Here is a 26,773-nt window from a genome sequence, read left to right as displayed (position 1 = left end):
AACCCACCTGTGGCCCCCAGGGACCCATCACATCCAGTGATGGCATGGACAATGGTGGGTCATGGGCCCAAGCCAGAAACAATCCTTTGGGCTTTCTCAATATGGTACTTCAATGGAAAAGCAGACAGAAGATGTGATATTTGAATTTTTAAAAAAGAGTACAGCTTTTTCTTTCAACAATTCCAACTTTTTTCTTTTAAACCTGTTTTGCTCCTGGTTTCTAGTGAGCTGAGAATACAACCAATAAACTGACTGGGCCATCCCAACACAACCTCGTGAAAAGTTGTGCAAGAGAATTTGACAATCAATATATCCATTATACTGACCAGTTCTCATCTTCTCTCCCTGTCACCTTGATGTCATCACTTCAAGGCTATTGTGCTCTTAACTTTAGCCAGAAACCTTTGAAAATTGGTAGAATTCTCTGGCCTGTGTGAAAGTGGCCATCTTTCCGGATCTGTATCAATTTGCATTTGGTAAACCAAGGCTTTCCTGGTAGCTCAGGTGGTAAAGATTCTGCCTGCCATGCAGGAGACCTGGGTTCAATCCCTGGGTTGGGAAGATCCCCTGGAGAAGGGAATGGAAACTCCAGTATTCTACCTGGAGAATTCCATGAACAGAGGAGCCTGGAGGGCTACAGTCCATGGGGTCACAAAGAGTCAGGCACAACTGATGACAAACACTTTCACTTTCAAACCAAGGATGTTTCTAATCAAGTTCAAATGAAAGCATGGCTCCACCATGGGGCCTATGGGGGAGAGACCTCAGCCCAATGCCAGAGAGACGGCTTTATTCCCACCTATTCCCAGGTGGTGCTAGTGGTAAAGAACCTGCCTGTCAATGCAGGTAGATGTAAGAGATAGGGCTTCAATCCCTGGGTGGTGAAGATCCCCTTGAGGAGGGCATGGTAACCCCTCCAGTATTCTTGCCTGGAGACTCTCATGGACAGAGGGGCCTGGCAGGCTAGAGTCTATAGGGTCACACAGAATAGGACACAACTAAAGCAACTTAGCATGCACGCATGTATAGAAGTCCCAAAGCAGGGTTCAAATTTCCTTGAGTCAAAGCCTTCAAATCAATCTGAAATCAAGGGTCAGGGTTGTCCTTTATGTATTTGGATGAAATCAATTTTCTTACAAACACTGTTTACTTCTCACTTCCCTTAGGGGTTTACAGGAATTAAAATGGGATTTCACTTATGATCTATGCTTTTTACCATTTTAGCAACTGTTCTTGAACCTGACCATGCAAAAGAGTTACCTGGAGCAGTGTTTGAAAAACATAAATTACAGGACTCCTCACCTTGGTTCCCTTGTGGCTCAGCTGGTAAAGAATCTGCCTGCAATGCGGGAGACCTGGGTTTGATCCCTAGGTTCGGAAGATTCCCCGGAGAAGGGAAAGGTACTGAGTCCAGTATTCTGGCCTGGAGAATTCCATGGACTACAATCCATGGGGTCACAAAGAGTCAGACACCACTGAGCAACGTTCACTTTCACCTTGGTCACTGAATCCAAACTTCCTGGAATGAGACCTGGGCATTTGTATTTTTTAAAGCTTCCCAGGTGAGTCTAATGTCTAGATTTAATAATTCAGTTACATCTTCCCCTCCTTCCCTCTCTCCTTCCCTTTGTTTTTCCCTGTCTTCTTTGTGGGCTGCCCTCAAGACCTAAGCACCACATATTATAGTTTTGAAAGACAGACAACATTCTCAGTTCCAAGCCACCACCAATTTACAAATAACATTTTGGAAGAAAACATGTCTGTTAACCTGCCTGTATGGTTACTGGCACTGCAAAGGGTTTTCTAATCAGAATTAGAAGGTGGTTATGTTCTTTCCTCTTGAAGATATATCTAGTGAAACAGACATATGTCTAAGTGCAAATTCTCATGCTTTATTTTAAGTCTTTATCATATTCAGAATGGCCCAGACATAAGAATTCAGATGTGACCTAAATTCTAAATACACATCAAGTTCTGAGTTAGGTTGCTACCATTCTCTTCTCTTGTTCTTTTTTTTTCTAATTTAAATTTATTTATTTTAATTGGAGGCTAATTACTTTACCATATTGTATTGGTTTTGCCTTACATCAACATGAATCTGCCACGGGTATACACGTGTTCCCCATCCTGAACGCCCCTCCCACCTCCCCCCCAATACCATCCCTCTGGGTCATCCCAGTGCACCAGCCCCAAGCATCCTGTATCATGCATCAAACCTGGACTGGCAATTTGTTTCATATATGATATTATACATGTTTCAATGCCATTCTCCCAAATCATCCCACCCTCTCCCTCTCCCACAGAGTCCAAAAGACTGTTCTATACATCTGTGTCTCTTCTGCTGTCTCACATACAGGGTTATCATTACCTTCTTTCTAAATTCCATATATATGCGTTAGTATACTGTATTGGTGTTTTTCTTTCTGGCTTACTTCACTCTGTATAATAGGCTCCAGTTTTAAACTAACCGAGCCTGATTTCCCTTCCTCTTTCCTTGTAGGCATCCTCTACTGTGCCATCAGGTTGTTCAAGCTACTCCGAATTCACCAAGAGGAACTAACACACCTTCAGAGCACAGATGTACTAATATACTTTATTATAGTCATATATTAATACAATTTGAAAAGAATTCATAGATCTCTTTAGGAAAATCTAATTTGTTGCTAGGGGTGAACTTAGACAAGTGGACCCAAATGTTAAGATCTACAAATTAATGTTCTGTTTCAAACAAAGAAACGTTCCTTTAGAATTCCCTTATTTAGTGGTTCTGCAGAGAGTTTCCAGGATTCCTATTATGTAAAGATCAGATCTGACTTCAAAGCCACTCATATTTTCCTTTCTTCTCATCTTCCTTTTCCTCTGAATTCCTGAGTTATTTTAGTTCATCCCCTTTCACATTCATCTGCTTTTCTGTCCTTTTCCTCCTGCTGACCAGTTTTTCCTCATGTTTGCAGTTTTCAGTGAAATAATCACGCTTCTGGAAGACTGAAGGATGAGTCCCCATTTTCACCCTTTCCTGTATCTGTGCTCTTTGCCCCATAATTCCGAGTTCCTTCTACTTAAGGCTGACTGTCCATCTCCTCCCCTGGGTTTGGGGATGAGCCATCCGCCCATCTGAGCCAATGGCTCGCGGGCAGTTCTGAGCCTATGCATTATGCCTGTTCAGCCCCTTTGTACCTCTGCCATCGCCAAAAAAGGGAACTGTCATGATTAGTTCATTCGTGCAGGGAAAGTATGAGCAGACTCATCCAATCTACAGCTTAGAGTCACTTAGCCAACCTCAGCTAAAATGAGCAAAGCCAGGCCAGCCAACCCACACAGACTCTGTAAAACTGGAGGATGCTTCAGTTTACAGTGAGCCTTTAAAGCAGTTCAAGGGATTAAGAATGTGAGAGAGAACCAGTGTTTGACTTCAGGGAAGTGTCAGATGACTGAATATCCTTTAAGGGAGGAGTGGGGGGAAAGCGCTTTTCTTTCTTCCCTTGGGACTGGAGCTTAGAGACGCTAAACACCACAGAAGACAGAAGATGTAAGGAAGATGAAGGGAGGCAGAAACTGACATCTAGGGTAGGGAGAAGCTCCTCCCACAAGGGGCCACCGGCAGCCCAGCTCCTACAGAAAAGCAGCTCCAGGGACCACAGCTCACCCCCCAGCGAAGGGCCAATGCCCCTCTGGCCGATGTCCAGCAAAGCCACGATTATGGCAGAAAGAAATAGCCCCTGAATCTAGGCCTAAGCACCCCACTCCTACACCCTTAGTCTGTTAGGATTTCTTTCCTCCTGGCTTGGGAATCTCTCTCTCAAATGGCCTCCAGGAGACTGCATGCATTGAATGAGCTCTTTCCTCTACTTACTCAAAAAATGAAAAGAGATTTTCTTTATTTTTTTGGAGTATGGTCATGCCCGCCTAAACCACAAACCAGCCCCTCACTCTTCTATCTCACGCCAATGATTAATTTAGCCAAAACAGAGTCTTGATTTAAGACTCTACTTTCACCTGTAATGGCTCATCTGACAGGTCAGAGTTACTACCCACTGGGCCAGAACAATAATAAATTTGTATTCAAGTCAAAGTGAAACCGCCAATGTGGCTGAAGACCACATTTTCTGATGCCAATTAAGAAAACTAGAAAAGGCTATAGAACTAGTTTTATCCTACTTTCCAAATCCTGTCTGCCTTCCATCTGTAATAACACCTACTACATGAAATGAATGTACATGATAGGCTCAGTGAGAAAAGACATCCAGGTTTTAAAAAACGATTTTTAAATCAGATTTTCTGCCCATCTGTGTGTACCCTGTCTCCCTCCACTGCAGAGAGGGCCTGCAGTTTTCATCTCTGTTTCTTCATCCTGCCTGGAACTCCTCAGGAGTATAATGCTGTCCCATGTGAGCCCGAACCACAGTTCTTGCTGTGACTAGACTAAAACCAAGTCACTGGTTCCTAGGGTTTTGCCAGCTTGGACTGCAGAGTAACTTCCCAGGCTCCCTCTGCCAGGCAGGTCCCCTGATGCATGGTGCACCCACCCCCAATCCTTTCATTCGGCAAACAGCTATGGGGCATCTACTTGGTGCCAGACCCATCTGTCCTGATTACGTGAAACCAGCAAGAAAGAGACAGGAAATGGACTAGAGCTTTTAACAAGAGTAAAGACAAAGAGATGCTATATGGTTTCAACTGTCATTACAGCTGAAAGCACCATGGACTTGCCACTTTGAGACTTAAAAACAAACCTCCTATAAAACTATTTCTCAAAAGAAAAAAAAAAATTCTCAGAGCTGTCTTTTCCTCTCCAACTTACTGTTGCTGTTTCCCATCATCCTTGGCTCCCTCATCTTGTCTAAGATGCAGCAAGCTGAGCCACTTTGGAGGAGAGGCAATCCCCAAAGCTCAGGACTCTGAGCCACTCATTCTGCCCCCTCCTCTTTCTATCTTCTGGGCTTCTAACATGAAGAAATCCCTTTTTTTCCCCCTGGGATCCTGCAGGTACTTGTCCTTACAAGCTTGAGGTCAGCATTCACATAATTAAAATTTATTCTTATGATATATATATAAATAATTGGGTTGGTCAAAAAGTTCATTCAGGTTTTTCTGTAACATCTTATGGCAAAACCCAAATGAATTTTCCAGCCAATCCTACATATATACACAGAGACATATATATATATGTTAATATAATTTAGCCTTTCCAATATTATATATATGTATAATATATTACTTAGCTTTTATCCTTTATATTTTAAGAAAAATGTGCTTATGTATGTATATGTATGTACACACACACACACACATCTCATATAAACTTTTTCTTAGCAGGTTTCCCCTACAAGCAAAGCTTGGCCAAGCTGCTCCAAGAATTCTCTAAGGGGCATTAGGGATCAAGTAAAGCAGGGACAAGGCCTTGGGACTTTATAGTCAGTTGGCTTTTCCCTTTGGTGATGCTATTGGGGTCCCCAAGGTATTCTCACCAGCTTCATTCACTCTTGGGTACAAATGACTGGAAGCAAGTTACTCATTGAAGTTACTCATTACTCTTTGTATTTTAAAAAGAGTTCAAAACCCCAGGAGAAAGAGAAGACACTCTCCAGGGTGAGATTTCTGGCAGAATTTGGGGGATGAGGTGGAGATGGAGATTTTGTTCTAAGGCACCTCCACTCACCATCTTCCGCACCATCTCACATCTCTGGCTGGGTGTCCTGGGACCTACTGTGGCTACAAATCCCAAATGGAAACCTATGTTTGTTTTGCTTCTGTATGAGTCTGGCTAGACACTGGACATATAGGAAGGTCACTTATCTCCTAGACTGAAATGTTCAGAACCTGCTTGAGGACCACGGAGCACCCTCTGAGCATTGAAACCAGAGAATACTTTGTTAATGTTTTAGAGCACAGGCACACGGCCTTCAGAGGGACAGTCAGTTTCAATTCCAAGACTCTCGACTATAGATTTCCCACTTCAAGTTGCTCAAAGGTAGTAAACTTGGCAACAGCCTAAGCACTAACAGCCTGAGTTCAAGAAGGAAAAAGGCGAGAGCTGACAGAACTCAAAAGGGGGACATTGAGTGAAGGGGCAAGCTGCTCATCACATCTAGATGGTCCATGAAGCATCACTATACTATGTGACAGCCCAATACAATACTTAGTCCTCAGAGTAAAAACTCTGGATCATCTGGGAAAGCTTCAGTGGAAACAGTGTACATACTTCGTTTAGGAAGATAATTCTAAAGCGCTGGGGAAAGGTGATGGCGTTCAGAAACACCTCCTAGAGGAGAATGGCAGTTACTGCGCCGTAAAGCCACAGCATGTGGCCCCGGACAGGAAACCACCTACCTCTGAATGTTATCTTCAAGCTGTTTGACTCTGAACTCATCCTCCTCAGACTGCCGCCTCCTGGCTTCCTCTTCTTCCGCGGTTCCAGCAGGTATGCCCTGCAGCAGCCATTTTTCTCGAAGTACTTTAGACTGTGGGAATGAGCAAAGAGAACAGACTGACGATACCTCTCAGTTCACACCATCCTCTCCCTCCAAGGTCCCTCTGTCTTAGCTTTGCCCCTCATCAGTGGTCCCCTACCTGCTTCTACCCTGTGTCCAGAGAGCCACCAGAAGGATTGATTCCCATATTTTCTATGATTAAAAAATTTGAAAACATACAGAAGACCAGAAGAAACCAGATGACGCGTTCCTGTGTAATTTCATGTGCATTTCATAATTATAAACATTTTGTCATATTTCCCCGTATATTCTTCCCACAGAAGCACTTTAAAGTAAATAACCAATATCAGGACATGGGATTCCATGGCTCCTCTGTCCAGGAAATTCTCCAGGCAAGAATACTGGAGTAGGTTACCATTTCCTCCTCCAGGGGATCTTCCCAACTCAGGGATTGAGCCCGGGTCTACTGCATTGCAGGTGGATTCTTCACTGTCTGAGCCACCAGGGAAGCCATTCCCACTGAAGCCTCTTAAAGTAAGTAACCAACATCAGGACATTTCACCCATAAATATTTCAGTATAAGTCTCTAAAAAAATAAGGATGTTTTCTATGCAACTGCAGATTGATTATAAAATTTCCCAAGATCACTTAATATCCAATCCATCTTAATGTGTTCTTTTTAAAAGATTAAAAAGTACTTAAAATTTATGGGGCATTGTTTAATAATATAAAATCAGGTGGGAAAGCTTGTGGTGCAATCTGTATATGTTGGTGGCTCTCTTGCCGGCTGAGTTGTGTTCCCCTAGGGGACAGGGAGAGGGGATCTAACAGAACAAGACACTGGGCCTGTCTCAGGGACTCGGTTTCCCAGAGGTGTTCTGACATTACAAGTTCCTTTACACCATGTACCCTGCCTGCCTGGTCAATGTTTTCAAATTTGAGCTTGACTTTTCACACAGACTAAAAACCAAGGAAAGTCTAAAATTAGTTTGAATGGTTCACAATTGTGAGAGATACAATCGTAATGTCTTTGCAAGCAAGGCTCCTGATACCTTCAGGCTTCTCAGCAAATGACCTTGGAGTGTTGATAATAAATATCTCACAGGGTCACAAGTCAGGCTTTGATTTGTTTTTTTAATTCAGTCTTCTGGAGAGAAAAGGCTGTGGTTTTTTAAATATGAAAAACATGTTTTTTCATAGCTTGGATTTAGAAGAAAATTCTAGTCAGTGTCCCTGCTCATGAATAAATAATTCAAAGGCAGCTTATGTATTGAAGATGTGGTTATGAGCAACTGGATTCTGACCCTGCTGATGTGTCATACAAACCTTTATAAATGTGACAGTCCCAAAAGGATTCACATGGCAATCCGTACTGAGCGCTTGCTATTGCTGGGACCTTGACTTGACCAATGAAATAGATAAATCTCAGGCAATTCAACCAAGGGGCAAAGGGAATATTAAATTCAGTCTGTCTGGTACAATCCAATAGTTGATTTACTGTTTTAAACTTACATGATCATGAGTTACATAATAAAAACAATAAAAATAAGTAATTGTGTCCATAGAGTTAAAAGCCAAGACAATTTTTCAAAAGAAGAATAGTGATAGCTCTTGCTGCATGAAATATTATGAAATATATCAAATGGCTAGAGGGATTAAAGAGAAATGAAATTAGCACAGGAATGGCAGATTAATGGAATAAAAAGAATCCATAAATGGCGGACTTGAGTGTAAGTGAGAAATATGTATATGACAAAGAAGACATTTAAATCTGTGGGGAAAGGGATGAATTAATTGATAAATCATGTTGAGGCAACTGCCTCACCATCAGGGAAAAGTAAAGTTATTCCTACCTTATTCCTTATAGGAAAATATATGCTAGATTTTAATCGACAAACTACTGAAGTAGAAGAAACATCATAGATTAAGTGTTCAAGATGGAGATGTTCTTTCCAAGGATGACATCAAGGTCAGAAATTGTAAAGTGAATGTTAGATGTGAGTTCATACAAATTATAAAGTTTTGTAGAAGAACTTCAAAGAACCCATATACAAAAATCAAAACGGAGATCAAAGCTAATGAATTTTGGATACTAATGTTAATGTAATTTCATTTTACTCACAGGCTGATGAGGCCTATAGTAAGGGCTCCATTATCTTATTCTATAATAATATATTGGATCATATCTGGGTGGTGAACAGACAATTGATAAGTTTTTGCTTTATATTTTCCTGTACTTTTAAATTTCACTCTTGAAATGATTACACACTTCTTTTACAATCAGGAAAAAGAATATATCTATTAAAATTGCTTGCTTTACATGAGCATTTCTTAGAAATTCTTAACCACAAATATTAGATATTCAATATATCTAAGGATCTTATAAAAAGAAATCTGAGTTTAATTTGACCAGGACCTCAAGATATCCAGAGGTTTCCTAATCACTGGGTTGTAGCAGCTAATATTCCAATACCTCCTTTATCACCTTATAGAATTTGCTTGTCATTCATATAAAAAGTAATGATATTTCATTTTGTGGAGTTACTATATAGCCCTAACTATTGCAATTAACAAGTATATTAATCAAATATACAAGTATCAACATGATTGCCTTGCATTCTGTTTATCTGCTTTGACAAGAGACCAGTGAATGTCTAAATAATTCATATTTCATGGTATGAGAATAAGCATCCAAAGACTTTGATAATGAGAATATCTTAATAAAAATGAAATCAAATTCTAATGTTTTTCCATTTAAATTGGCACTGAGATTATTATTTTTTTCCTAAGAGCACATCTGGGATTTTGAAAAATGGTAAAATAAATAGTAATTACTGACCTATTTTCTACTTCAAGAAACTACCAATCATCACTGCAGCATATCTCCACATGGTCCAAACTTTCCAGAGCCCATGAAAATATATTTAGAGTAAAAGAGACACCGAGGAGCACAATTGACATCTCTCTAGACAAATTATTTCATTTGAAGAAAACAGTCTTCTGGAGAAAGCATGATTATGGAGACAGTCCTGGGGTTCAACTGGGCTCCCCCACTTAGAGTTTCTATGTTCTTGGGCAAACTACTTGATCTCACCAGTTTGTTTTCTCAAGTAACCCAGGGGGAGTAGTATCTATCTACTTTGGTGTCGTTATTGAGGGGATGTATTTAAAGTATCACACACACATTAGGCACTGAAAAAAAATTATGACTTATTTTTTTAAAAATCTTTATTGAATTTGTTACAATATTGCTTGTTTTATGTTTTGTTTTGTTTTGGCCTTGAGGCATGTGGGATCCTAGCTCCCTGACCAGGAATCAAACCTGTACCCCTGATTTAGAAGGTAAAGTCTTAATGACTGGACTACCAGGGAAGTCCCAGTGATGACTATTCTTGAGTAGTCATCACTGATGATGGACAAAGGGATGACATGGCTGCTACTTTGCCAGCAGCATGCTGGCTGGGTCTCCACCAAGAGCCCAGGGGGAACGATATCCTCAATGAATGTACTACCATCCAGAGGTGAGGCTGCCAAGCTCCAAAATGAATGATCACAGGGAAGATGACTCATGCTATTTAAGGTCAGTCCACAGTTAACTGATTTAAAGTAGAAGCTATTCCTTTCTGGTGCCTGCAGTGATCATATCTCTCAGTCAGGCACCACCTTCCTTATAGTAAAATAACTATTATTTTGGGGAGGATGGACTGGGAACAAAGAGAGGGGGTCATGAAGGAGGCTCCACCTGTGTTGCAGTGAGGCTGGTGACTGTGCTCACCCAATCTCACCAGGGCAGAGAAACTCAGGACCTCCCAGAGTTGGCATCTGTCTCCAGTGTAACACCTGATAAACCACAGTGGAGATCGCTGAGCTTTCTTTTTTTGTTGTTCAAGGCTCACTAGTAAGCCTTTCCTAGTAAGAGAAAATTATAGTGCATTGGTCTCCATTTATTAAATTTCCATCATTTCGAATCCTTTCCCCCCAGATATGGGAAGGTAACCTTGGTGAAAGTGCCATGGGTTTCCTCAAATAGTCAATCTCATCAACTGTGTGAGAATTTTACCAGGATAACCATAGAGAACTATGTTATTCCCTGTCTCCAAGTCTTTGAAGGAATCTCACTGCTTTCCTATGCAATATTAAGTCTGTACTGTTAATTTTATTGATTGGATGAGTGGGTGGATGGATAACGGACAGATGAAACATGAAATAAACTCTGTAACATTGGACTGGATCAGCAATGAATGAATCTTTGGTATCTTATTTGACACCCAGAAAGATGAGAAGTGAGACAAAAGAAACTTGATCTTCTGACATATGTTTATTGCCTGACTTTTGATTCAATGAATGCAGATGCAAAGAACCTCACTGAGCTGAAAGAAGAGAGTCTGTCTAGTCAAAAACATCCTCTCATTCTTTCACGATTCTTATTCAAAAGTTCACCTTTTAAGCAAGAGTTCACTGAGGTTTAGTACATTTTGGTCTCTTATCAGGAGTGAGTTGACTGTACTTTGAGCCAGGGACCCAGCTCTGTCCAGATTGACCTTGAACAATTCACTTGGTTCTGTGAAGTAAGCTTAAGCCACACCTCTCTGTAAAAAGAAGATGCTGATTTCGGCCCCCAGTCCTCCCTGAGGAACGTGGTCAGGAAGGAACAGTGGCATATAGCACAGATGCAAAGCCTCCTACAAGGAAAGGTCCATAAATGGATTTACATGATAAGCAGTAAGAGAGAAAAAGGCAATTTTCACTATCGGGCTGCTTCCTTTCCTTTTAAACACTTTTCTCTAGTTCAAGTTAACGGTGAACTGATAAATACGGGAAGCAGATTTAGGTCATGTTGCTATTTAAAATCATGTTGCTGATGATTTCATTCTGAGGATTCATTTAGCACAACCTTGTCGTCTAGAAAAGAATGGGAAATGCAACTGAAAAGGTTCCTCTTGCTAAAAAAAAAAAAAAAAATCCAAATAATCCACATCTAGCATCACCCTGAGTCAGCCCCACCTTTCCAACTAGCCCTCTGAGTGATCCAATTTCTCTATGTGCAATGTCACGGCAACTTGGGGTGAGCAGGAGAAGCCTTTTCTCAAAAAGCTAGGGGCAGTGAAAAGCCAGCAGCACCGCCCCGCTGGCCACTGGTCACACTATTCTCTGAGCCTGCAAGAAAGCAACATTCTGCAGCCGGTGGAGTCCCTGTGACGGTGATAGAGCTTTCTCCTGGGCTGCCATCAATTATAATGCTTAAGTGCATTATGTTTTAAAGAAAAACACATATAAATAAGTATCTCTCTCTTCCCCATGGTGCAATGAAAACCAACCAAGTCAAATCATTTCAATACTATCTTTTGACAGTGCTCTAACAGGACACTTTGAAAACTATTAAAGTAGAAATAAAACACATACATAATCTGGCACGCACAGCATTGCTCTTTTATCAGACCACACTGCTCTGATCTCCCTCTCCTCCATATCAAGAAAGAAAAGATTGATATTTTGAATTTAATAAAGAGCGCTATGTTAAATGTATCTTTGAGAACCTCTGCATGCATGCACACACATACAGCACCTATGGACTACAGATACAGCCCCGGAACTCTGTTCACCCACCATGTGGAAATTCTCCTCCAATTTCTATATATAACCACCACAGTTCAGAGGCACACCCCACCCCCTAAACCCATCCACAGGCACCCTATCATCTCATCAGGCTTGCAGAAATTGGAACGCTGTATAACAATGCCCTGAATTTGAGAAATTCACAAGAAAAGCCCAGGGATGGTTTCCTGACTGAATGAAAAAGGGCTGGTGCAGCCCTCGGCAGCGCCTTCACCCAGGGCAGGCTCTGCCCGGCTCCCTGGCGTGTGATCTGCATGTCTAATAACAGACAGGTTCGAGGGATCAGCTGCTTACCTTGGAATGCTGCAGCAGAAGTATCTGCTCGTCCAGCTCTTGGCGCTTGCCTTCTATCTCCGTCTGCCTCTTTCTTTTTTCCTTGAAAATAAAAGAGAGAGGCTGTAAGAGTGGGTGGGTGTTGGCTCCGGGAATCTGACGGCAGGAAGCAGCAGCGGCCGTACACATCTGCAGAGACCCTTCCAGAGATGCTGGGCACACACCGTTGTTACCTGCCCCTCCGGGTCTGGGTGTGTTGTAAGCAGCAGCCTTCTCCTAACATGTCTGCTGTGGGCTCGGTGAGTGGGAGAATTCTCCTCACTCAGCCAAGCTGCAACAATTTAATCCAGAAGAAAGCAGCTTCTACACATACACACACACACACACACACACACACACACACACACGAGTCATGTTCTGTGCTGTGTTAATTTAGAGACAAAGAATAAAAATGTCTCAACTGTGAAGACAGAGGTTGTTCTCAACTGCAAAGATGATAGAATAAAACCGTGGGAAATTCTGGGCTTAGATTCCTGTTATCGAAACCCTACATATAAATAATGCCATGCAATTTCAAATTTTGTAGGAAAAATCATCCAGCTGGACCGACCAAACAATGCAAATTAGATGGGTGGTTTTTGTTTAAGCTCCTCTTCGAGGGAGCATTTCATGTGGGCAAAGGCTCACTCAGGTTATGGTCAATGTGAAGTCTGGACTTGGGCTACCTGGGTCCAATTCCCAGCTTTTCTATTTGTTACCCGTGTGACCTAGGACAAGTTCTTTTACCTCCCTGGGTCTGTCTTCTCTGGAATAAAGAGAAGATAAGAACTGTACCTAAACCATATAGCTGGGGCCCTGATAATGAGATGATACATGTGAAGGACAGAGAACTATGGCCGGGCACATAGTAAATGCTCAATAAATATTCTTTGCCATTACACTTACTGTCACATATTTACTTCTAGACAATGCCTAGAGATGGCTTTTAAAAGAACGTATTTCCCTTGTATTCCGAGCATAACTGTTTCACTGGAGTGTACACTTTGTGAGACAATAAACATCACAGATTAATTTCTATTCTTATAGAAAGGCCTGCCCTTATGATAGCTTACATGGTCAATGTTTTGTTTCCAAAGTGCATCAGGGTGTGATTTACTGACACATTTCCTGCACTAGATTATTTCCTTTTATTCACATAAGCAGGGGGAAACTTGTTACACAAGATATAATGGTGTTTTACACAACAGCCAAAATCCTGGAGACGACAATAATGTAAAAGCCTGGTTGTCCTGCTCTATGTGAAGGGAAGCTTTTATTTCATGCAATTGCTATGTTTCAAGTCAGGGACATAATCTCCTATGAGACCTGAGAACATTCTAGGAACTTATTATTTACCAAAGAACTCCAGTCCATGGTGCATCATCAATGCTGCTTAATCCCAGAGGACGTCCAAGAATACCCAATCCATGGAGGTAGACGGGAAAAGAAAGGACCAAGGATAACAAACCACCATGTCCAGCATCTCAAAGGTACTACATGAGCAAGCAAAGACCTCTAGAACCACTATCTCTATATTCTAGGATTTCTCAAGATTAAGTTTACTGGACTTTATCTTTCATTCCCGTGGGCTATCAAGGTATACTTGCATACATGCACGCTCAGTCACTCAGTTATGGCCAACTCTTGGCAACCCCATGGACTGTAGCCCGCCAGGCTCCTTTGTCCATGGGATTATCACGGGAAGAATCCTGGAGTGGGCTGCCATCAGAAGTTGCAATTAATGAGCCCACAATCATGAGTCCTAGAGCCCATGCTCCACAACAAGAGAAGCTACTGCTATGAGATCAGCCCATATACCACAACTAGAGAGTAGCCCCCACGGCTGTAGCTGCAGAGAAGCCTGCACAGCAATGAAGACCCAGCACATCCACAAATATAACAATAATAACAAAGCATTACTAATCCCACACATGCTCACTGAGTGCTGTGTATGCTACAGACTGAATGTCTGCATTCACCCCCAAAATTCATATGTTGAAACTTAACCCCCAAGGTGATGATGGTATTAGGAGGTGGGACCTTTAGTAGGTGATTAGGTCATAAAGGTAGAGCTTGTGAATGGGATCAGTGCTCTTATAAAAAGAACCCAAAGAGCTCTTTCATTCCTTCCACTATGCAAGGATACACTGAGAAGATGGCTTCCTGTGAATCAGGGAGCAGACCCCTACTAGAGACCAAACCAGTGGATGCCTTGATCTTAGACTTCTAAGACTTCTTAGGGCTGTGAGTAAAAAAAATTCTGTTGTTTATAGGCCACCCATTCTATGGTATTTCATTAGAGGAAACTGAATGGACAAAGGGCTTCCCTGGTGGCTTAGATGGTAAAGAATCTGCCTGCAATGCAGAAGACCCAATCCCTGGGTTGGAAAGAGCCCCTGGAGAGGGGAATGGCTACCCACTCCAGTATTCTTGCCTGGAGAATTCCATGGACAGAGGAGCCTGTGGTGTTCTAATTACAGACCTGGTCATCTGCAAGTCTTCCCTAGGCTTTCCCACCTCTGAGTCTTTGTTCATGTAAAGTTCTCACTGCAAGTTGCCATCCATCATATTGATGAACTATGTTTTGAACAGAAGAAATATCACCAGATGGTACAGGCAGTGAACCTTAATATAAGTAGACTCACTAGTGGTCACTGTGAACAGATATGATCATGAAAGATGCATGACTTTAAGTTAGTTCTTTAATGAATAAACCAAGGTAGGAATTAGGTGGGTACAGTGAATCAGCAGTACATGCCAGGGAATGTGTGAGCAGGGGTGAAACAGTGCATATTCCAGGGACTACGGAAATAGAAGGGAAATAAAACTGAGATGCAGGGCTTGCCTTTAGTAGAGACCTCTGAGGCCTTGGACGCCAGGCCAAGACGTTTGGATTTTATTATATGAACAATGTAACATCGTTGTGGGTTCTAATCCAGAGAGTAACACGGTGAATCGGCATTTTAGGAACACCATCTGGCACTAGTGCAAAGGATGGATTAATACGGGTTAGAACACATTTCTTGTAAATGGCCACATAGTAAACATTTTAGATTTTGTGGAATATACAGTCTCTGTTGTAGCTACTCAATACAGCCACTGCAGTGCAAAAAATAGCTGTAGACAACCTATAAATAAATGCACGTGTCTGTTCTAATGAGTCCTCATTGACAAACACAGGTGGTGGACCAGACTTAGCCCATGGTTGCAGTTTCCTGACTTCTGGATGAGAAGATCATTAAATGTCTTAGGAAGATATCTTAAATTGTTAGTGGGAATGTACACTGGTACAGCCGCTATGGAAAAGACTCTGGAAGTTCCTCAAAAAACTAAAAATAGTTACCTAATGACCCAGTAATCCCACCCCTGGGCATATATCCAGAAAAAACTATAATTTAAAAAGATACATGCACGCCAGTGCTCATAGCAGCACTGTTTACAATAGTTAAGGTATGGAAACAATCTAAATGTCTACTGACAGATGAATGGATAAAGAAGATGTGGGGTGTGTGTGTGTGTATGACTGATGTGACTTAGCAGCAGCAGCATATATATATATACACACATACACAACAACGGAATACTTATTTAGTTGCTAAATTGTGTCCAACTTTTTGCAACCCATGGACTGTAGCCCACCAGGCTCCTCTGTCCATGGCATTTCCCTTCTCCAGGGAATCTTCCCAACCCAAGGACTGAACCTGCGTCTTCTGCTGGCAGGTGGATTCTTTACCACTGAGCCACCTGGGAAGCCCCACAATGGAATACTACTCAGCCATAAAAAGGAATAAAACATGGGTAAGCCTAGAGATTATCATACTAAGTGAAATAAGTCAGAAAGAGAAAGAAAAATACCATATGATGTCACTTACATGTGAGATGTTAAATGTGACAAATGAATTCATTCACAAAACAGAAAATGGAGTCCATACATAGGAAACAGACTTGTGGTCGCCTAGGGGAGTGGGGAGGAGAAAGGATGGATTGCCAAGGTAGGGGAGTTTGGGATTAGCAGATGCACGCTATTACATATAGAAAGGATAAACAAGGTTCTACTGTTTAGCACAGGGAACTATATTCAACATCCTGAGGGAAATCATAATAGACAAGAATATGAAAAAGAATATATATATAACCAAATAATTTATATATATATATTCTTTCTTAACAAGAAATTAATACAACATTGAAAATAAACTATATTTCAGCTAAAAAATGCAATTAGAAAACATTTTAGGAGGATGCTACATTCACCCTGGGGTACAGCAGAGATGGATAAACTAACAAGCCCATCCTAGCTCAGAGCTGTTTCAATCAGGTTGAAAAGTAAAGGACCAACACAGAGAGAATTGCTGAGGCTCAGGACTAATAGGATCTTGAGGGTGAAGCAATGTGGTGTCTTGGCTTTGAGCCACACAGACAGTGTTGAAGTAGGAATGGGTAACAGAGGGAAAGTGCTGCTTTCCCATTTATTCCATATTCATATCTTCCCTTTGGAAACTCCGTATTGGGCTGAAGCTAGAAACCAAAGAGTTTTTAACATATAAACTGGGCATCAGCCTCTTCTCATCTGTGTTCTAGCTGATGAAGACTCTGGGATTAGTCCCATCACAAGAACACTTTTGCAACCATGACTATTGTGGGGAGTCTTTGATGACCCCTTCCCACAGTGATGGAGTTAGGTCTTGAAGTCACTCCCAACTGTAGAAGAGGTAAGATGTACAGTCAGCATGTGTACACAATCAGATATGAGTCATAGCACAGCAAGCTCAAGGGGGTCACTGCTGACTTCCTATTGCACGTTTGCTTGGGCCAGGCCATATACTGCACCTGGCTAGCCCACTGCTTCCCAGATTTCTCTTTCCCTTAATCAAGACAAAACCACTAGCTCTTGGGCCCTCTTCTCACTTCTTCTCAAATGTCTAAATGTAGACATTTGGTCTACAGGATTTCCTTCACTCTCAACAGCTACACAATCTATATAATATCGGTATAGGTAACTATCAGGTCTATATTTTCAGCCTAGATTTCTCCTCTGAGCTCCAAGTTTCCATATCCAACTGCCAACTGTTCATATCCAGCCCCTCAAACCAAACCCCTGAGTCATCCTGTTGGCCATCCCTTCTCCCTTGCTCTCACATCTGTTCCTTCTGTATTCTTCATCTCAGAAAATGACATCATCCCAACCGGAAATCTGATTTATTCTAGACACTCACCAAGCCCTGATCCTTCTGCTTGTCATTTTCCACGCCTTCTACTTCCCCACTATAACATTTATTACAACCTTAATCCTTCCTTGTTTACCTCCCAACCCCCACACACAGACTACTCTAACGTCAATATCTTCAGCACTCTACAGTGCTGAATTGTTTATACCCTCTGGCCGTCTGGATTACCGCAGTGATTTCCTCATTAGTCTTCTTGTCCCTGAGTCTTGGCTCTGAGCAAGGCACCCTCTGCTTTGCTGCCACAGTAATATTTTAAAATGGAAATCTGACTGCTTCCATCCCTGTCCAAAAATCCCAGGATGTCTCCCACTGCCTACAGTGCAAATAGTTAAATTCCTTCCCGTGGCCAAGAGGCCCCTCCTTATCTCAGTTTCATCTCAAACCATGCCTGCCCCCAACCCAATCATATGCTCCAACCTCAACACATGATCTTAAGTTTCCTGATTTGCCAGGTGGGTTCAGACCTTCCTGATTTTGCTCTTACTGCTTCCTCTAACAATAATGGATTTCACTCACTCCTTCATCTGACAAAACTCTTTTTTCCATGACAACCAGGTTAGATATCCATGAAGCTAGAGTGACCAGCTGACCAGTCTTCCTTTCTTTGGAGAACCCACCTACGCTCACTGTAAATGGCACTGATGGAAACGCCAGACACAGTCAGGCACATAAAGCCCGACTCATCCCTGCCACGAGGACTTGTGTGTGACACAGGTTAGGGCAATCGAACTACCTTATCCTGTTCCAATAGGGACTGGTCCAAGGAGCAGCTAAATGACTGAAGCAGAACCTAGAAGAGACATTTCTAGGGATAGACACATGAATCTCCCTTTACACTAAGGTCAAGCCAGGATGATGTCTGAGTGGCAATTTTCCCAAGCCACATCCATCCTAAGAAATATATCCATGCTGGAGAAAGATTAATATGTAGAGAGAGAGGCAGAGCTAGAAGACAGAGAAAGGAGGATCTGAGTGAGATTGAATCCCAGATCTAGTTGCACATGAAGCCGGAACCATCGTGGGCTTCCTAAATTACATACACTCATAAATCTCCCTTCTGATTACGCTAGTTTCAGTGGTGTTTCTGTCACTTGCAACTCAATGAGTTCTGAAAAGTACAGAAGCCTCTTCTGCTTCATCCAAATAGAATTCATCATCCCTTCCTTTTTTCTTCCTTTCATGGGTTATAGATCTTTCTACTTTAGTACCCTGAGCATTTTAGGACTTTCTGTACTTAACTGTTTACACATCGCTTCCTACCAAACTAGGCTCCTAGAGGACGAGGATCTTGGCCCACGCATCTCCAAAGTTTAGAGTGAGACATATAACAGACACTCCGTAAGGATCTATGAATGAGACACTGTTCTCCCATCATGTTTCTCTTTGTCCAGATCCCTTAGTCAACAACACCATACACCTGCACTCGTGATTTCAACAGCAGGAAAACTGAAGCACTGAAAACACATGAGCCGTAAGTCCATAAAACCGGAAGTGTCTTTCTGTTAGCCCTCATGGAATAGACCCTTGTTGCTCTGCATAGAAGAAAAGTTTTAAAAAGCTCATTCTGAGAAAAAATGATGGAAAGCTCATTCTGGGGAGAAAGGCTGAGGGAAATAGAAGTTCCAGGGGAAGCATAATGAGCTGACAGGAGCGAACTATTCGGGGGAATGTGCCTCCGGAGACTTTCGGAATGAAGTGACCTCAATCCGTTAGGAGGATTTCCAGATCTTTCCACGATCTGGGAGGCCTAGCAAACCACTTTCATCATCTTTCTGTAAATTATGTATTTTCCCGCCAAGTGTTTTCTGGAAGTATTGCAATATGATGAAACCACAAGCTCTTGGTGTAGTAAGGCACCCCCGGAGAGAACACAGGACAGTCTGTTCAAAGGTGGTTAATAAGTATGATGGGAAGATCAGCATTACAAGGAGTCAGAAAGCCTGTGTCCACGCTGGTGCAGCTTCAGGAAGACTCCCTTTTCTCTCCTACTGCTTGTGCTGCAACCCAGGCTTTGAGGAATGCAAGAGGGTGGCTGGGGGAGGGGTCCCTACTGAGTCTCTGAGAAACAGTGAGAGAGGGAAGAAGATGAGCAGGAAGGCTGTGAGAGGCAGGGAGACAGCACTTCCTTTCCTCTGCTGGGGGCCATTCTGGCTTGGGCTGATACCTCAGGCCCTAGGGCAGAGCAGGGGGCAGGAACCGGAAGTCCTCCTCAAGGTACTATTGCCACTAAGATATCCCAGAATTTTGATGAGGGGGAAAACAGAAAATATGTTATGGATGGACTGAGAGTTTATCGCACTAAAGCGAAGTAAGTCAGAAAGAGAAAGACAAATACCATATGATATCACTGATATGTGGAATCTAATATGTGACAAAATGAACTTATTTATGAAACAGGAACAGAATCAGGGACAGAGGGAACAGACCTGTGGTTGCCAGGTGGGAGGGGGAATGGGGAAGGGAGAGATCGGGAACTTGGGGTTGGCAGATGCAAACTAGCATATATGGAATGGATAAATAACCCAGTCCTACTGTATTGCACAGGCAACTATATTCAATATACTAATATATTGTAATGGAAAAGAATATGAAAAAATATGTATGTGTAACTGAGTCACTTTGCTGTACAGCAGAAATTAACATTGTAAACCAACTGTACTTCAATAAAATTTTAAAAAAGAAAATAAGTTAAAATTGAAATGTTGCAACCTCTTCTCCTTATACTGCTAGAGAAAGCAAATTTTGTGTTGACCCCTCCCACTGTGAGCTTAAGGCAACTATGTTCCCCCCTCCATCACACAGGCCTGTAAGTGACTGTGGGGTAGCTGGTTCCTAGGCTTTGGTGATGCAACATCCAAGGAGAAAGTAGAGTGCCAAAAAAATACACGAGCCAGACTGTATTAAGTAGTTTGCACTTGAATAGGAAGAGGGAATATACTAGATACAGGGGAGGGAATTGAAGATGGAAAAAAGGAGAGAAGGGATGACAGAAAAAGAACCGAAAGGAGTGGGGACAGCTTTAAAATTCAAGAAATTAAAAATAAGGAAGCTGAGATATTAAGGCCAAAACACCAGGGAGAGAGAATCTTCAGATATATTGTTGTGACTTACGAAATGAATCACCTTTAACATTCTCCAAAAGATGCCCGTAAGGATAAAGGACTTTTGTCTACTAGACTGTGTTTCTTTGAACATGCTCCATGCTGAAACTAAATTACCAGAGTGTCAGGCTTTACACAGGTTATGCTAAGAAGTAAGGTGACATTTTTAAAAAATTGAAGTACAGGTGACTTAAAATGTCATGCTATAATATTTTCAAAGTATACAGCACACTGATTCAGTTATATAATACATGAGAGACAGTGAAGTCACTCAGTCGTGTCCGACTCTTTGTGACCCCATGGACTGTAACCTACCACACTCCTCCGTCCATGGGATATTCCAGGCAAGAGTACTGGAGTGGGTTGCCATTTCCTTCTCCAGGGGATCTTCCTGACCCAGGGATCGAACCCAGGTCTCCTGCATTGCAGGCAGACACTTTACCATCTGAGCTACCAGGGAAGCCCCATTATATATATATAAAATATTCATTTTCAGATTTTTTTCTTTTATACGTTATTATAAAATATTGTGCTATACGGTAGGTCCTTGTTGGTTAACTATTTTATATATAGGAACGCATTTATGTTCATCTCAAACTCCTATTTATCCCCTTTCTCCTTTGGTAACCATAAGTTTGTTTTCTGTTAGTCTACTTCTATTTTACAAATAAACTCATTTGTATCCTTTCTTTTTTTAGATTCCACACGCTGTGTGTGTGTATATGTTACTTGCTCAGTTGTGTTCAACTCTTTGCGACCCCATGGACTGTGATATAGAGGAGCCTGCCAAGCTCCTCTGTCCATGAGATTCTCCAACCAAGGATGCTGGAGTGGGTAGCCATTCCCTTCTCCAGGGGATCTTCCCAAACCAGGGATCAAACCCAAGTCTCCCACATTGCAGGCAGATCCTTTACCATCTGAACCACCATATAGGCGGTATTATATGATATTTGTCTTTCTCTCTGTGGCTTACTTCACTTAGTATGATAATCTCTAGGTCAATCTGTGTTGCTGCAAATGACATTATTCATCATTTCATTATTCTTTATGGCTGACACATATATATGCACACATATATAAAATATATATTAGAATATTACTATGCTACAAAAAAGAGTATAAGGTGACATTCTGAGAATTAAACTACAGAATTTCATCTCACTCATGGATGGGTTAGAATTCCTTGTTTAATTCTGCTGCAGAATCATCCTACTGCATAACCATTCTACTGCATAACAGGAAGAAAGAGAAGGTGGTTAGTCTGAAAACTGAGAACCTGAGGTATAAAACAATCAAAGAGGTGCCCACTCAGCCTAGTACAGCTGCCTGTCCAGCCAACTTGAATGATGAATTTGCTCAGCAAGACACATCTCCACTAGAAATCAGTAATCTGATCTCAATGCCAATAGATATTAAGACCCTCTCTCCTGGCTCTGACTTTAAGGTCACCCATTAGGATTTTGATCACATTCAGGCTTTGAAAGTAGTTACCTAAATGGAGAGAGAACACTTGTTAAGCTCCCTGTAATGTCCATCCACTATAAAGTAAATAAACTGGCACTTGGGTTCATAGTTGAGTATACTGAAAACTAACATGGTATGTAAGAGCAGAAAACTAAGTAGCTGAATCTAGAGTCAGTTTCAAAGACTTGGTCAAAAGGCCAAGTACTCCAGATTTCCTGCAATACATGTCCTGCTTCGTCATGCTCTCATCCAACCTTCAACACCACCATATGGAGCAGTGAATACAGCTCTATTCGTTCCTCAGTGCTTAGTTTTGATTAGCATCTCCACTTACATAACTTCTTTATTCACCTGATTACTTGGCCTTGAGCTTCCCATCGACTGGTAAGAAAGGGAAGTACTTGTTTAGTATTGTTTTTAACAGATATTATAAAGTCAATAGAAAGAAAGAATTTTAAATAGGAGAAGACATTGATTAATTCAAACTTCATGACTTAAAAAAGATTATTTATTTATTTATTTTTGGCTGCGGTGGGTCTTCGTTGCTTCATTGCCAACCCATTGCTTCAGTAGCTTGCAGCACACAGGCTCAGCAGTTGTGTTACATGCCCTCAGTTGCCCCGAGGCATGTGGAATCTCCCTGGACTAGGGATCGCATTGCAAGATGGATTCTTAACCACTGGACCACCAGAGAAGTCCTCACCACTGGTTTTTGAAAGAATAAAATAACATTTAAAATTGTAAGAAACATCTTACAGAATTTTGATGCAAAATTGTTACTACTTATACCAAGTAATTGATATTACTAGCCTGTTAGTGGAGAAGGCGATGGCACCCCACTCCAGTACTCTTGCCTGAAAAACCCCATGGACAGAGGAGCCTGGTAGGCTGCAGTTCATGGAGTCGCTAAGAGTCGGGCACGACTGAGCAACTTCACTTTCACTTTTCACTTTCATGCACTGGAGAAGGAAATGGCAACCCACTCCAGTGTTCTTGCCTGGAGAATCCTAGGGACAGGGGAGCCTGATGGGCTGCCGTCTATGGGGTTGCACAGAGTCAGACACGACTGAAGCGACTTAGCAGCAGCAGCAGCAGCCTGTTAGTGCCAAGTCAAATGCATAACACAGGAGAGTTTCAGTTTGAAGTCTTTAGTAGATACTGTACTAGCCATATGAATTATATCTTAAGCCTATTTTTAGGGTCTGCCCATAGCATTACTCTTTAAATAACTGTTTAAACATATAGCTACATTTTTGCTTTAATGGTCAAAATATGATAACCTACAAAAAAAATATTAAGTGATATGTTAGAGAAATATCATATGATACCACTCATATGTGGAATCTAAAACAAATTACACAAGTGAACTTATTTACAAAACAGAAATAGACTTACAGACATAGAAAACAAACTTATAGTTACCAAAGAGGATGGGGGGGGGGGTGATAAATTAGGAGTTTGGGATTAGCATATACACACTGCTAAATACACACGAAGTAAACAACAAAGACTTGCTGTATAGCACAAGGAACTATACTCAATGTTACAATCACTTATAATTGAAAAGAAAAGAATTTGAAGTATATATATGTGTGTATATATATATGTATGTGTATAATTGAACCACTTTGCTGTACACTTGAAACTAACACAACATTGTAATTTAACTATACACACAAAAAACAGTTCTTTGTGCTATGAGTGCTTCCCTTTAGCATCCTTCTCTCGCGACCAAGAAGGAAAGTAGTCTGACAATAGCTCTCATGAGAAACAAACCTGCATCTTGATATGGTCGTGATAAGCCCACTGTGGTGAAAACACTGAGCACTTTCTGTACAAAGAGACTAGAAGACAGCTCTGAGCAAGTCCCAAATGCCAGAAATAACATAATTAGATTCACACACAGAAGACAGTCTTCCTATCACCACTCTCAACCAACTGTGTTATTCCCACCATGAAGCCACATGAGTACTGAACTTGGAGTCAGGATGGCTGGCTTCAGGTAGAAGATCTGCCACTCACCCCTGGGTGACTTAGACAAGCCCCTTACTGTTTCTGGATCTTAGATTCCATGTGTCATATGAGCAAGTTGGACCAGCTTTGCTCTATGGTTCCTCCCATTCTAGGATTCTATGATGCTAAGGAGAGCAACTTCATGTGCTAGACAACCTATGAAACGCAAGAGGGTATTTGCAAACGATGTGCCTGACAAGGGGCTAATACCCAAAATATATGAACAATTCATACAAATGGATATCAAAAAGACAAACAATCCAATCAAAAAATGGGCAGAAGACCTAAATAGACACTTCTCTAAAGAAGCTATACAGATGGCCAACAGGCACTACTTACTATGAGCCCGGCATCCTTCTAAGGAAGGTTTCCCTTCAGTTTTTCATTTGACCCTCAGAGCACTTTGAGGTAGGTACCTTTAATATCCCTGATTTTGTGAAAGAGAATAGTCAAAGCTTGGCAAGGGTAAGTAAACTTACTCAAGATCATGAGCCAAGAAGTAGCCACACAGGGGTTGAAACTGAGACAATCTGACTCAGGGCACTTTATCCTGAACACAGATGTGTGCTGGTGGCTAAGATTTGTTTAGCTCCACAAAGGACACATGAAACACATTCTCTCACCATCTTCATGCTTGTGTGCCAAAAGCTTCCAGAATAAATGAGATGTTGAAAATGCAAAACACTCTGCTGTCAAATCCTTCCTCTCCTAAGACAGGAAGCCTCTTACAAAATCTGGGGGCATCTCCCAATTCTAAACAAATAGGTCCAGGCTGGACTGGAACCTTCAGAAACGTCTGGTGAACCAATATAGTCTTCTACTTTAATCCCTGTGGGAGACATTTCTGGGGGACTAAATGATAAGGCGAGAAAATGCAGAATATTTCTCTCCCATTTTCATTGCAGAGGGACTACTTGCAATGAGGAGGCAGCTGGGAAAGTGCTCAATTCACCACATTGACATCATGAAAACTCTCTAAATCCGGGCTTCTCAATATCAGAATATATCTCCCTAAAAGTAGACGACAGGAAGAGAAAAGAGCAGAGATGTCTATTAAGTTGACGGCCCAATTCTAGGAAGGTACCGCGAGGCCTTGAGGAAAGATCCCTCCGCAGGAAGCAGGCGGGGCTACTGTCTGGACCTCGCTATAAGCAACTTTCCCATTGGCTCCTTGCAGGTCTCTGAGCAGCCACCCACAGAGACAGCAGAGGGGCTGGGCCAAAACTGAATACAGCTATGGCAATTGCGAATGTAAAATGAAGTAGGGTGCACAAAAACAGACAACATGATGTGCAGCATTCTGATAACAACAAAGGACTGCAAACTCCAAAAGATTTGCTAATTTTAGAGAGGTACACACCTTTTATGACGTTGGCCAACTGTGTTTTTGTTTTCTTTAGATACCGACCTCAGGAGAATATCTGTATCTCCCAGATAAATATAGCATTTAAAAATATAAATCAAACTAATGTGTTTGTAGGAAAATTTAGACAATATACAAAGAAATAAAATGAACAGCTGAATTTCCCTTCACGCCATCTCCATCAATTCTTTCCTTTAGACTTTCTATGTACCCTACTTGGGGAAAAAAAAATGAATCTATCAACCTATTACCCACATGGAGCTTGTATTCTTTACATAAAAGCAACCATACCATAGGTGTCCTATTTTCAGCTTACTTTTTCTATGCCATTTTCCCCATTGGGTCCCCCCCAACACCTTTGTAACTGCCACATGGGAGTTCACAAATGTCCCTTAACTTATTTTACCAGTCTTTTGTTGACAGATTTAGGTGGTTCCTGGTGTTTTATTTGCTGTTATAAACTGGGCTGCAATGAATCTTCTTCTACAAATATGTACGTTTTGACAATATCCATAGGGTACATTTCCATCAGCACAACTGCTGTGTCAAAGGATTTGAGCATTTAAAACTTTAATAGGTCCAAACTACCCTCTTCAAAACACTTTCTCTGTGTTTTAAATGATATAAATCTGATTTGAAAACAGGACTCAAACAACTAATAAGAGTTTCGAAGATTTTTCCCTGCTTATGAGTCATATCTTTAGTGACCCAGGGGCATTTTAAATGAAAGAAAATATCTACCACCTTATTAATAACTGTAAGCTGTTCTTAAAACACACTTGGGTATTCTGTCCTTATCATAGACTATTGCTCTATGTTTTCAGGTTTAAAAAATGATTTGTTAACCTCATAAACAAGTCTATTATGACTCCATCAGTTTTCTAGAAGGAACCAAATTTGTACTTCTTTTCCTTGCACTGTTAATATTAGAGTAATCACATAGCCAAGTTGTGCCCACTTATCAATAATGAAAGAGGGTCTATTCCTTCTGCTGTTGTTGCTATTCTCCATGATTTAAAATACAAAATTTTCCATCTACCAAAATAATCTCTAGATGGACTAAAGCAATGTAAAAACTGGAAACATGAGAAAATAGAACAACTATCTGAGGGTAGAAAAGGCCTTTAAGAACAAAGCATAGGAATAAATCTGGTGGTCCAGTGGTTAAGACTTTGCCTTCCAATGTGGGGGGCACGGGTTTGATTCCTGGTCAAGGAACTAAGATCCCACATGTGACGCAGTGCT

General features: G+C 41.4%; 1 protein-coding gene across 5 annotated transcripts in view; it reads right to left on the bottom strand.

The window, feature by feature from the left end:
• Positions 1-26,773, bottom strand: part of PALM2AKAP2 (PALM2 and AKAP2 fusion) — a 507,547-nt gene that overhangs the window by 271,757 nt on the left and 209,017 nt on the right. For all 5 annotated transcript variants that reach the window (XM_040237431.1, XM_040237449.1, XM_040237459.1 and 2 more), the window contains exons 3-4: positions 12,342-12,422; positions 6,331-6,461 (exon numbers count right to left, since the gene is read on the bottom strand). In XM_040237431.1, coding sequence (XP_040093365.1) covers positions 6,331-6,461; positions 12,342-12,422 — 212 coding nt within the window. The remainder of the gene's footprint in view (positions 1-6,330; positions 6,462-12,341; positions 12,423-26,773) is intronic.

This window comes from Oryx dammah, unplaced genomic scaffold (assembly GCF_014754425.2).
Source record: "Oryx dammah isolate SB20612 unplaced genomic scaffold, SCBI_Odam_1.1 HiC_scaffold_1, whole genome shotgun sequence".
In the NCBI taxonomy this organism is placed as follows: domain Eukaryota; kingdom Metazoa; phylum Chordata; class Mammalia; order Artiodactyla; family Bovidae; genus Oryx; species Oryx dammah.
The sequence above is the reverse complement of the archived record's forward strand: the minus strand, read 5'-3'. Positions and strand labels throughout refer to the sequence as shown.